The 14657-nt window shown below is 27.8% G+C and overlaps 1 protein-coding gene across 1 annotated transcript in view; it reads left to right on the top strand.

Moving 5' to 3' along the window:
• The window catches only part of LOC107446793 (homeobox protein DBX1-A), a 103682-nt gene that overhangs the window by 80406 nt on the left and 8619 nt on the right, over positions 1 to 14657 (top strand). Inside the window, exon 4 of the mRNA XM_071182263.2 lies at positions 5265 to 5554. Within this exon, the coding sequence (XP_071038364.1) occupies positions 5265 to 5554 (290 nt within the window). The remainder of the gene's footprint in view (positions 1 to 5264; positions 5555 to 14657) is intronic.

Raw genomic sequence — 14657 nt, 5'->3', positions numbered from 1 at the left:
TTTGCAAATTTTTAAGAGCCCAAGTAAGGCAACATTAGAGTAAACTTTTAAATATTAAAAAATTAGATCACAAACGTTTTTCATTTTCCACAAAACTGTGGCTTTTCTACATATTGACGTTTTGCGCCATTTTTAAATAAGCACAGACAGTGCCGGCTTTAGATAGACTAAACTTTACCAAACAGTCATGAGTAACATTTGCAAACTCACATCAGTTATACAAATAGCATATTGTTCGTAAAAAGGTATCATTTCATAATGCGATGAAACCTTCGGAGAAATAGCCTTAAGAAAAAGTGATGTATACGTAAAAATTCATGGCAACCTTTAGTTAAATTGGTTTTAATAAGAAAAAAGTTAAAATTATCTTGTACAGATTGCACAACTTTAATACGAACAAATTTTTTCCACAAGAGATATATTTTATACAGACTATTTTATGTTTTTAAATAAAAAAATACTCCTTACATAAGAGAATTCATTCATAAAACAATGCACAACTTTTCATTGAGCGATGATAGACGGATTGCTTTAATCGATTAACTTAACTGATTTGTAACAAAATGTAAATGTGTCCATGCATGTAAAATATCGTACATTAGAAATATTATTAATATATTATTTGCTTGATCATTTGCTATTTTCATTTAATTAAAAGCAAATACATTCGCTCATTTTGCTGACATAGATTATTTTTTTCTGTGGAGTTCTTTTTTTTAAATGTCGTAATGATTTTAATAAATGTATTTTTATCAGTTATTTGGAGATCATTAAAAGATTCTACGTATTTTTATTTATTTTAAATGAAAATAAATTTTACTAAAGACTTAACAGACAAATTCTCTTAAATACAGACTTAAGAACATATCGAATAATTATATAACTGCACTAAAACTGTATTAAATTGTATATAATTGTATTGACATTATATAGTTGTGTATAGATTGTTGGTTGCATAGAATTGTTTTAAAATTTACTTTAAAAAACATGCTTTAAATTTATGGTTAAAGTTTTGTAACTGGATCATTAGAAACAGAAAAGTTGGCCTACTTATCCTTTAAAAAAATTATAGGAGTAATACATTTGAATCATAAAATTATTTTCCTCAAATCAAAATACATAAATGATAATTTTGAAAACTAAAGTTTTAGATAGCATTCGTACATTTTTTCTGAACAACATAAAAATAAAAAAAACTATTTTCAAAAAGCAGCACTAAGTTTTAAATTAGTGTTAAAACCCCATAAATGATTGATAAAATGTTAAAAAAATTATTTAAGATTAAATTTTTTTTTACATAAATGCATTCTACATTACAAGAATAATGCATTTGATTCTTAAATAAATTTTCAGCTCACCAAAATACATGAATTGTTATAATTGTAAGTAAAACACTAACTTTACAATAACATACTTTATTTTTCCCTAAACTACATTAAGTTATACCTTCAAAAAAAGCAACTCTATAATTTAAATTCGCCTTAAGAACCCCATGACTAATTCATAAAAATAATAAAACAATTTCTTTCTTCAATAAACAATTTTTTTTTCATTAAGAGAATTCCTACGTCACAGAGACACTATATCGATTTTTCAATTAATTTTCAGGCCATTAAAATCTATGCATTATGAATACGGCCCCCACAAAATACTCCCTCGTTTTTCCAACTCTTCCTACGTTTTCATACCTTCCCAAAAAGACATAAAAATAAAAATCTTAATTTGATAGTAAGAAAAAAATTTTGTCATTTATTTTGTTCTTTTGTAACCGTCATTAAATAGATACTTAAGCTTGGATTGTAGTAGGAGTCCATTTTTCAAAAATATTTATATCAAGGAAAAGCTGTTACAGTCACATCAGATTTTAAATGCTTCATTTAAATAATCAAAGGTCCCGTTTCCCGCTCTCTCTTTGTGGATTGCGTCTCTTTATTCGTTTATTTTATTAGATTCGCGTATTTTAAATGAGCGCTCAGCCAATGATAGCTTCGGATGTAAAGTGACGTAAGAAAAATATTTACATTTTAATGGGTCTTTCCATTTATTGTTATTCAGAACGGTTTTAATATTAATTGAAGAAAAATAGCTTTGTTAGAAGAGTTTGCAGTGGCTTCTCTTGTATCATTCGCTGGGTTTTATTTTATTTCTTACTGTGCATTTTATACTGTACGTTTTATAACGAAGATGTAGCATAAACATAAAATATGTCAGCTTAAAACTTTGGAGGTGTTATAATGACAATAAAAAACAAGACAATAAAAAATACAATAAAACAGAAAGTTGACCTGAAATCTTAGTTATAAATGCAGATTGAACTATATATAGTGATAATGAGTAAAAGATAATGATAGCATATAGTGGAATGCACTTAAGTATTATAAATGAGCTTTCAGTCAATGATAATTTTCGGTACAAAATGACAAACAAATATTTACATTTTAATGGGTGTTTCCATTTATTGTTATTCAGAATCGTTTTAATATTAAATGGAGAAAAATATCTTTGTTAGGAGAAAATTATGAAACATATTGATAGTACTAGAAACGTACTTGCCTATTTCAAAGAATGAGCATCCAATAACAGTATTAGATGCAAAGTGACGAAAGAAAGATCTAAAAAATGATGCAAAAAGGTACAATTTGTGCTTCATCAAACGAAAGGCATTTTTCGACAACAGTCATGGGGATCGTGGTGGTTAAGTTTCCTTGATTTCTAGACAAATGGTATGATTTTGACAATGTAGTCACAATGTAGTGGCTCAGGTGATAGAGCGCTCTCCTCTCAATGAAATGAACAGGGTTCAAATCCCAGCGACGACTGATTGATTCGAATGCCGCATCCGACTCGCATCAACCACAGTGCTGACATAAAGATATCCCCCAAAATAGACGGATCATGGGTAAGAATCCCCTTGCCGTCAGACTATTCATGGAGGTTTTCATGGTCTTTCTTTATGCAACGCAAATGCGGGTTGATTCCATCAAAAAGTCCTGCACAAAAGTAAATTTCTACCAAATACTTGATCCTGGCGTTTCCTTGCCTTCTAGATTGGGTTCAAAATTACAAGGTTACAGAGTTGAGCATTGGTAGTCATAAATTTAAAATTGAATCTGCTTTTCAACTGCGGCTATAAAATCTGGTCAGCAATGCACACAACCATAACCACTTCTAGTAGATGTTGGCCTGAGCCGGCACGCAACCCACTTTTACTTCCCATACAAACTGGTATCCATCAATTTGAAGCTGGATGGGCCTGAGCCGCTACAGAAAATCGTACTTCATTCCTTCCATTGACAGCTCAGGGCATTTTTCACCTGAGAAAAAGTCACTCTTCGTCTGATTTGGTAACTTTGATTATCAACTATGCTTATGTATAGCTAAGTTGGGCTTTTATATATAATGGCTAAAATTGTGATCACTTGAATCAAATATTTCTCAGGAAGCAACATTATTCTTATCATTTTTAATTTTAATATTATTATAATTTTAGGAACTTTACACGCATTTCTAAAGATAAATACATATATTTAGTGCCAAATTTAAAAAAATCCAATTAGTCTAGTATCTAAATTATTAATAAATGATTTACTTAGTATCTAAATCAATTAATAAAAGAAGTTTCTTTTTCCTTCCTCTAGTTTCTTTTTCGTTCCTTCCTCTATATTCCAGAAAACATGAAAGAATAAATTAAGTCATATTTACTATTATACCACTTGTCTTCAAATATGCTCACCAGTACAAGTTGCTAATAACAATTATTACTATTTTTAACTCCATTTATAGTTCTTTTTCAAAAGCAAAAACGAAATAATTATCACTTTCATACAAAAACATTCGATTCTAATGAGTTTCTTGTCCAAAAAGAAACAAATGTTTTAATTCACAAAAAAGAGGTACTTTTAAAAAAGAGTTGATGTTGAAAGGTCTCATTTTCGAGTTAATTACCGAAATAATTATTACTCCAAATTCATTCGGCTGTTTCAGTATTTCAACATAATTTTTTTTTAACTCTCTTTCAAACCAAGGGAAGGAAAAAAAAGAAATTAAAAACTATTACGTTTCTTACGGAATAATGAGCTCAACTTCAACGATGGCGAGAATTAAAATAATATCTTTTTTTTTTCAGAAATTTTAACGAAATTATTCACTCAGTCATTAATAAAAATACCTCCAATTAGAGAGTTTTAAAAAACGATAGTGGAACTATTTTTTTGAAGAATATGTTTTGAAATAAATAGTTTTTTCAATGCCTATTTAAGCTAAATATTATAACAGTTTATCAATCGAAGCTGTTGTGTTCAGTGTAGATCATAGTAGCTGATTTATATGGGGGGGGGAATTATGCTTCCTTACTGCATATTTCTCTGTGCAAATTTTCAAATTGCATATTATTTGCAGCAAATGAAGCTTCAAAACTAACATAATATCAATTACATGAGAACATTATTTTATGTTAAAGTGCTAAGTTGAAACTTTAACATAGACTCATTAAGTCTATGTTGTTATAATATGAAGCGTTAGTATAAAATTACAAAGCTTATGCTTTTATTGACAAAAGCGCATTATCAACATACGCTATAAAGAATTCCAGATATAATTACGGCACTTTGTGTGTATCAGTTTCGGTGCATCATCCGTAAAATCTATTTTTACCGTATAATATTATACAGTAATTTTAACAGAAATCTATATTTAATTAGAGTGATTCAGTGATTTTACGTTAATTTTTACTGATACAATTACGGTTATTTCAGATTTTTTGCTTTGTAATATTTTCGTAAAAAGAATCGGCAGCCTGAGTACCGGTACTTTTTACGTAATTTGATCCGGAATTTTTTAAAGTGTATATGCTATGGTAATTGCTAATCTGTATGTATGTCTGTATATATGGTAATTGCTATTCTGTTTCGTTTACCAGCAAGCGAAAAAAACAACGTTAACTTCTATTCTAAAGATCGAAGAACAATAATTTAAGAAGAATTAGAAAGCTAATAAACAAAGTATATGCAATAAAAAAAAAGATACAGGAATTTTCATCGAAATCACCGATTTTCACCCTGTCGGATTCCTTAGAATGAAGGAATCACGTTAATTCATGAATAAATCAATAAATCGCGTTAATTCATGAATATATCGCGTTTATTCGTGAATTAATCACGTTTATTCATGATTGATTCACGTTAGTTCACGAATTAATCACGTTTATTCATGAATGAATCACGTTAATTTAGTAATGTTAATTATGTATACTTTGTATATTTTAGGTCCAAATGCTAATATACCGGGTGTGACAGTGGCTGGAATAGGCTTCAACTCTGTTGGAATGAATGGATTAGCCGGCATTTCTCCAACATCGGGGGTGACGTTCCCCCTCCCGGCGACATTTCCCTGGGCTGCGGCCGCAAGAGGAAAGCCCCGTCGGGGAATGATGAGGAGGGCTGTATTCAGCGACGCTCAAAGACAAGGCTTAGAAAAAAGATTTCAAATACAAAAATATATTAGCAAGCCGGATAGGAAAAAACTGGCAGAAAAATTAGGACTTAAAGATTCACAGGTAGAAATTATATGATTTTTTTCATATCTAAAGTATTAACTCTAACTTCAAATATGTATTGTTTAATCAAAATTTAGATGATGCATCATAGTGTAAACGTGTACAGGCATTTTTCTGTAGGATTCGAAAAAGAATTACCTTTTTTATTTTTAGGGAGAATGACAGTATTTCTTTTTCAAAAAGACCATTTCAAGCACTTAAGAATACGCCGTATAAATTAATGTGCTTAATAAATGACAGTATATATATATATATATATATATATATATATATATATATATATATATATATATATATATATATATACATATATATATATATATATATATATATATATATATATATATATATAATTCTGGTTACAACTAAAATATACGTCATTTAAACAATTTCATTTGGTTATTTTTCTGTTCACGTGGTAGCAGTTTACTGGAAGTTTTGATTTTCAGAAGCATATTTCTTTTAACAAACCTTTAGAAAAAAATACATAACTGAAAAGTAAGTTTAATCAAATTAATGGATTTGATGCCATGCTCTAAGCTATCATGTTTTAAATAGCGACTTTTACCACATTCCCCAAATTTTGTCACATATCATAAAACCATATTTTATTGTTAATTTTATCAAAATCGTTATCAAAGGCGCTTCGGTAAAAAATTCCGATCTTTTTTATATCCCTTTAGAGCCAGAAACACGGTAAATTTCGCCATATTCTGAAAATATTCACCATATTTTTTCTCAGTTCAATAATTTGTATTATCGTTAATATTCTAGCTCAAATAAAAACTAAGCTAGATTTTATTTTAACATTTACAATAATACTTGGGAAATATAAAGAAAAATCATTCAAACTAAATTATATATAGTTAATTTTAATTTTAATTTAATTAAAAACTGTAGTTGCATGACGTCTACATGTTGCATAACTGCATAATTCTATAGAAAATAAGGTAAAAAGATCATTCGCACAACTTAAAATATATTGTTATAGAATAAACAAAAACAAAATAAATATCTTAATATGTGTTATATCGTACAACAACAAAAAATTCAAATAAGTCATTTTCTTATTAAAGAATCCTTTCTAATCCGAATTCATTCTCAAGTTATAAATTAGAAAGAGATTTTAAAAGTCTGCTAGGCATATATACTTGCTTCGATTTTCATTTTTTTCTTATTGAAATCGGATATATCGAGACAGGTCTTGAATTAAAAAAAGATTGTCAGTTATGTACAGATTAGAAACTAATTTGAACGTAATTTTTATTAAAATTATAAATGCTATCATTAAAAAAATAGATAAAAATGAAACTTCTCCCTGTAAAGGAAAACATTTTTTTTCTTTTTTTTTTTAAGTCTTAGAAAATAAATCCATTCTCACCTACGAATAAGAGTAGTTTATGTCAACGAAAGCTTGCACAAAATGTCTGTCAGATATTAATCAGTTTCTTTGTGCATTTGCAGTTTTGAAATTCATTTTCAAAAAAAGTTCTTATTTTGTTTGAGAAACAAGATGTTCCTTGATTACATTAAATTTCAAAAACAAATAAAGTTTTAAGTATATTGCTTAGTTTGGAGACAGCTGTTGATTAGTTGAATTGTAAACTCTGCATAATTAATAAATATAATTTTCTTTTTAATATGTGGGAGTGAAAAAAATTTCTTTTCATTTGTCAACATTAATATTAGCATAATCTAATATCCCGTTGTAATTAATAGTTTAGTGAAAGAAACTGAAATTGTTATTATTTGTTGAGAAATATCGGTCACATCTCCTTTCCAAACACAATGAGTAAAAGTTCATTAAATTTCATTACATAGACATTAACCATATATTGCCTTTTTTTTACTTGTATTTTTGCATTTTTTACTATTTACAGTTTCTTCTTATCTGCATCACATTACATGCAAATTTAATATTTATATGAAATCTTACATCTTTAATGTAAACACGAAAAAAGAAAGTTCCTGTAAAATTACCTTATAGTATAGCAACAACATTTCTGTTAAAAAAAAGTTTTAATTCTGGTTGATAAAACCAAACTATACAGTGTTTAAACCATTCATGTGGTATTTTTTCAATTCATATTTGTATAGAATATATTTTGTAGAAATATATTATTTATCTCAGTATTTCTAGTATTCCCAATGTATTTTAATGTTATTTTTCTCATATTTACTGAAATACTATTTTAAAACATTTTTCACTTATTCACAAAAGTCAATTAGTTCAATTTTATTGTAAACACTATTAATGCCGATGCTCTAACTAAAAACAATTTTTAACGTCAATTCCTTAACTAAAAACAATTTTTAAAGTGAACTCCTAAAGGAAAAACAATTTTAATGCGAATTCTCCATCGGAAAACAATTTCTAACGTCTATTATCTGACTGAAAACAGGTATTTTGTCGATACCATAATTGAAAAATAGCTTTTAATGATAATTCTTTAACTGAAAACAATTCTAAAAATCAATTGTCAAACTGAAAACAATTACAAACGTCAATTCTCTAATACGATAAACATCTAACTAATTCCAAAATTATAACTGCACCTATACTATAATCTTTCTTGACAGTTATCATCCTACTTGAATTTCACTTCCCTATTTACACCGATTTAAACAGCAGAAATGATGGCCGTGAGATGAGCACAATTATTATCTGGTTGAACACTGGAATATATAGTCAGATTAATCTGTTTCAACAGCGTGCAAGACACGCTCATCCTGCCTTGTACAAACTCACTCAATCGATAGAAAGCAGGAGGGCAACGGTAATGACCCTGATATATACCCCCGATCTAAGCGGCGTTGATGAAGTAGGAGTTGTTGGGTTCATAATACTACAACAGCATCGATCCGTCTGGTATATAATTGGGATTCAATACTGTTAGCATTTGAGAGGTAAAAATGAATTCTGATCTATCCATCATTTAGCTAATACTGATAATAATCCATCTTGGATGGTTTTGTTTCATACAAAAACTTTTTGTGAAGCAGATAAAGCACGTTTTCATTTTTTTTTTTAAATATGGGCAAAATATACCGGTTTCTTATCAATTTCTAGCATTATAATGACTCATAATAGAACAGTGAGTAAAAAAAAAAATTCTTAGAATGTTTATAACGTTTTTAAAATTAAAGTTAAGAAGCACACTGTAAAAAATTCCTTATCAAATTATGACATAAAGTACGGGCACTTTGGGTGCATCACCCGTAAAATCAATTTTTACCGTAAAATACTACACCGTAAATTTTACGGTAATATTTATTTAATCAGTATGATTCAGTAATTTTGCGGTAATTATTCCTGAAAAAATTACGGTATATTCGATTTTTTTTTGTTCCGTAACTTGCTCTGGTTAAAATGGATTTTACGGTAAAATGTACCAGCATCCAAAGTGCCAGTATTTCTAACCGTAATTTGATCCAGATTTTTTTTAGAGTGAGATGAATTCAAAATATTCTGTAGGTAAATATATTTAAAATAATAATTACAGTGTAGGACATTTATCAAAATATGAAAGGAATTTGTTTTTCAGAAAAGATATGTAACACGAAATTTACCGATATCAAATTAAACAATATCTGTAATAATTATTTTAATTACTTATCGACCCAATAAACTAATCATTGTAGGTTTTACATTCATTTCCTAATCAATGACCTTAACCCACTAAAATAGTCATTGTTGGGTTTTAAATTCATTTCAAAATCAATGACTTTAACCCACTAAAATTGTCATTGTAGGATTTACATTCCTTTTAAAATCAATGACTTTAATCAGTGGATAAAAAGAAATAGTTTTTCGTAAAATATATATAACACGATATCAACCCCATTAAGTATTAATTAGTTAAAATGGCATAATATTATGTTTTTTATTCCCCATTCTGTACTTAATTTTAAAAGAAGCCACTTTATCAGTGAATAAAAAAGTTGATTTTCAAAAAATATGTACAATTATTATTAATATCTTTATATTAATCATATCTTTAATAATTAGTTTAAACTGCATATAGACTGCATAAACTGCACTATTTTTTATATTCATAAAAATGTCCAGCTCATCTCAAAGCCAGTGTTTTCATCAGGTGATAAAAAATAGTTGTTTTTCAGGAGAAAGAGACAAAGCACAAAACTATAAACTTCGTTGGTATCTACAATATTAAGTTTAAATTAGGTTAAGACATGATTATTTATTTATGGTAAATATTAACTTAATTTTGAAGGCAGTGATCGAATAAAAGCTGTTTGACTTTCAGAAAAATAAGATAAATGTTCGGGTATCCTACAATTATTCATGTCATTAATCTGTTTACATGTACAGAAAAAAAATTCTTGGAAAATTACTATACGGTAATGACATTACTGATTAAAAAAAAGTCATAATTCTGGTCAATGAAACCAAAATATACGGTAATTAAACCATTCATTTAGTAATTTTTCAGTTCATATAGTAGAGGTTTACTGGAAACTTTGGTTGTCAGAATTACAGTTCTTATTACTGCACATTTAATAAAAAAATAGAAAACTAAAAATTTAACAAAAAAAAAAATTTTTTTTAAATTTTCAAGTTTTTTTTTTTTTTTTTTTTTTTTTTTTTGTGAGCGAAGACAAAAAAATTTTTTTTTAAATTTTCAAGTTTTTTTTTTTTTTTTTTTTTTTTTTTTTTTGTGAGCGAAGACAAAAAAAATTTTTTTTTTGATGTGCGAAGCGAGCATTGGACAAAGCCTTCTAGTATTTTATAGCAATCAGATATAATAACTTTCTTTCATATTTTTCATCGTAAATTTAAACTTTATTTGAAAAGCGTAATACAGTCAAAATGATTGATATCTTTACTGATATAAAGCAAATCCATTCAACCGGAGAAATTTATAGACTTTAAGCACCAGCGCTTCGAAAGAAACTGATTTTAAAAACCAAAGGGAAAAGTAAAAAGCAACAAAAGATATAAATCTATCTATATATTTATTCCTTTAAATATTGCCAGCCCTTCGTTTTTCTTATGAAGCTTTGAGCTCCATTCGCACATTGCCAATAAACCGTGAAAAAACTAGATTGAAATTCAATGGGAAAATATGACGCAAAAATAGTCTACAAATACTCAAAATAAAAAGAAGAGAAGTGAAGAAATTTTTTTTAAGTACGAGGGTGAGAGGAATATTTTTTCATTCAATGGTGAGAATGAAATCCGTTTTTCCTTTCAAATTTCTTACTTATTTGAAAATATTTCATATAGATATATTCTAAGAGAAATATAATAAATAAAAGCAAATAATCAAACAACAAGCCCCTTCCATAAAATTTCCGAAAAAAGTGAATTAAGTCATTGAAAGTGTTTTATTTCAAATTTGAACTGATATTATATTTGAAGCTGATTTTAAAATCGATAAATGCTTTTGGCCCTCAGATTCTAACAGATTTGAGAGCTTTGTTTTCAAAAATATTTTGTTCTATACTTTCTAAATAACTTTATTTAGTTTTTTTTTCTTTGAAAATTATATGTCAGTCATTTACTTAATTTCAAAATTAACTTTTCATAAAAAAGTTAAAGTTTAATTATAAAAAGTATATATCGTTTTTGAAATATGAGTACTTTTTCAAATTTTGATAAAGCTATTTTAAATTGTAAGTAAAATTGTAAGTTCAAAGATTCAAACATATAAGATATCAAAAACTACTTGCTTATAAATCGGCTCGCACGAGTTAGAATTATTAGTCACGTTATACTATATCACTCGATTATTTTATCTTTTATTTTTCAAACGATAAATGTATCAAATTTATCCTATTGGCTTAATTATTTTAAACTAATTTCGATGCATTTAGACATAAAAAATTAAGAAATATAAGTAATCCAAAACAATTCCTAATAATTAAGGTTTGAATTAAGATTGTTTTGAAAGCTAATTAACTAATAACCTTAATGCACCCCATGTTTTAACTTTTTATTGAATTAAAAACTGCTTGAATATTGTATGAATAATCCTAAACAACACTGGGAAACAATTATTTTTCTGTTGTTTGATATTTTTTTAACAATCTTATATACTTTTGCGTCACTGATTTCGTATCTGCAATCCATTTCGCCCACCAAGCTAAAGTTTTCTTAAAGAACATTTTTACTTTATTTTTTGTTGAAATTTAGAAGTTTAAAAACGTTGTATACAACAGGGGATCGCATAAACGTTGCTACATACTCTTACGGATGTTAAGACACATAATCAAAATTAAATTTACATGGAAACTCATTCCATAAATATCCTCGTAAGCAACTAGGAGCGCTTTCCTATTTTGACCAATTCAAAAGTACATGAAGAAACACTTCCTAACAAGGAAGCGCCCTTAGAGACGTATGACGACATTTCCTGGCACTGGTTCATATGCACTTTTAATCCTGATGTTGTGCTCTAACTTCCTAAGAAGTTTGTCGCAACATTTATGAGCCCCCTGTTATGTATTACGTTTTTAAGCTTATGCATTTTGACATTTTTAAAGAACTTTCTTTTAAAAAACATCTATGTCTTTTGGAGAAAAAACAATTTCAGATTTGAAAACTTCAGTCCCAAATTAAGCAAGATCAAGTATCCGTATAAATGCAACAAAAAATTTGTTCCCCAGTGTAATCATAAATAATTAAAGTATTAGTAGTATCAGTACTTACAGTACTAGTAATTAAAGTAGTTTATAGTCATTTCTGTTCTGACTAATGGTGTTTTGGAATAATATTAGCTAATAGTTTTAATGCATCAATAACTGTAACCTTTTATCGAGTTAATAAACGAGCTCAAATCACTTGCTATCGATTATTGAAATATTATACAAATTATCGTAAAAAGTAATATTACTAATTCATTTGTGATTTTGGATTTAGTAAATATTGGTAATTAAACTAACAAATAGCTTTTAAATGTCATACATTTGTAACATATTATCCAGTTAAAAAACTACCTAATACCAATTATGCCCACATTTTTACAAATTATCGTAAAAAGTAATATTACTGAATCATCTGTGATTTTGGATTTAATGAATATTGTCTTGGAATTAAATTAACAAATAGCTTTTAAGTATCATACATTTGTAACATATTATCCTGTTAAAAAACTACCTCATACCAATTACGCCCACATTTTTACAAATTATCGTGAGAATTTATATTACGAATTAATTTGTGATTTTGGATTTAATGAATATTGTTTTGAGATTAAATTAACAAATAGCTTTTAAGTATCATACATTTGTGACATATTATCCAGTTAAAAAACTACCTCATACCAATTATGCCCAAATTTTTAATAATTATCGTAAAAAGTAATATTACTAATTCCTTTGTGATTTTGGATTTAACAAATATTGTTTTGGAATTAAATTAACAAATACCTTTTAAGTATCATGCATTCGTAACATATTATCCAGTTAAAAAACTACCTCATACCAATTATGCCCAAATTTTTTCCCATGAAATTTATTTAACGTTAGAAGTATGGTATTTCTCTGATCCTTTAAAAATACATAAACAAAATAAATAAAAGAGCTTCGGAAAAGTTATTCAACTCTTCGATCTTATAAAGGGAGAAAATGAAGTAGAAAAAAAAAATTATTCGATATTTTCTCTCTCTCTTTATTTGGGAGTTATTCGTTTACAGTTGGCTAAACCTAAAGGTCCTTTATAGCACGTCATAAAACGGAATTAAAGATTTCAGACGCATGCAAAGAAATGAGAAGATTTTTCCGTTTAGATTTTTTTTAGAAATACAATTTCTTATTTCTGCTTTTTTTTTTATTTTATGAAACCGAAAAGTGGTTTGCTTTTTTCCGATAATATACTTTATTATCTGTGCAATATGGGGGAAATTTTTCAACCACGGCAGATGGTTTTATTTGCTTATTTATTTTTATTTTTTACTTTTTTTTAAGACACTAAAAAAGCTCCTTTCATGAAATTGATCCGGTATTTTTGTTGTTTTTCTGCTGGTTTTTTTATTTTTAATAAAAAGCATTTTTTTCATAAATATTTTTTTAATATCAATATGAAAATATTTTTTAATATAAAATTTTATGTTTTTAATTTTAAAATATAAAATATAGTCTAGTTTGAGAAGTGGGCATTGCTAAGAGTATAACATGTAATAAAAGGGTGATTAATTAGGGGATGCAGTGTTCTCCAGGTGAACCGGGTTCGAATCCCAGCAATGGCTGGTCGATTCGAATTCTGCACCCGGCTAGCACCAATCACAGTGTTGACGTAAAATATCCTCAGTGGCAAACGGATCATGGGTTAGAGTCCCCTCTTCCTCAAGTTAACTGTAGGAGGTTTTCGTGGTTTTCCTCTCTATGTAACTCAAATGCGAGTTAGTTCCATCAAAAAGTTTTCCGCGATTTCAAATTTCCCCCAATACTTGATCCAGGAGTTCCCTTGTCTTCTGAATTTAGTTCAAAATTGCAAGGCTATAGAGTTGAACATTTGTAGTCGTAAACCATAAATTCAGTCAGCTGTTAAACAACGGTTTCCAAAATTTCATGTAATATATAATGTATCATGTAATATATAATCATTTCATCATTCTATAAGGAACTGTGAAACTGTTAATGGAGAAAAGCCACAGTTTTGAGAAAAAGAAAAACGTTAGTGCTCCTTTTTTTTTTTTTTTTTTTTTTTTAAATATATTTTAAAACTTACTCCATAGCTGCATTATCTGGGCTCATAAAGTTGCAAAAACTGATAAACAGATAAACTTAAAATTGCGAAAACTGATAATAAGGCAATGATTTTGATATATTTCATCTAGGTAAAAAAATTTCGCCAAATTGGCAATTTTTAAAGAAATTTAACAACTTTTTGAATATTTTAGTTATTTGTTCGTCCTAAAGCCCAGATAATTCATTACAAGATGGCATATAAAGTTTAAAATTATAGCTTTGCTTCAAGTATACGACACTTAAACTGAGGCGTTTTTTATTCTCTTTGGCGAAAGAGCTTTGAAAAACTATATTAAACACTCATGACATTTACAAAAACAACCATATACGTTATTCTCTAAAATGTATTGTTTAATATAACAGTTAATAGAACAGCCATAAACGAACAAAC

Source organism: Parasteatoda tepidariorum, chromosome 4 (genome assembly GCF_982258835.1).
Source record: "Parasteatoda tepidariorum strain Cologne lab strain chromosome 4, Ptep-v5.0, whole genome shotgun sequence".
In the NCBI taxonomy this organism is placed as follows: Eukaryota; Metazoa; Arthropoda; class Arachnida; order Araneae; family Theridiidae; genus Parasteatoda; species Parasteatoda tepidariorum.
The sequence above is the reverse complement of the archived record's forward strand: the minus strand, read 5'-3'. Positions and strand labels throughout refer to the sequence as shown.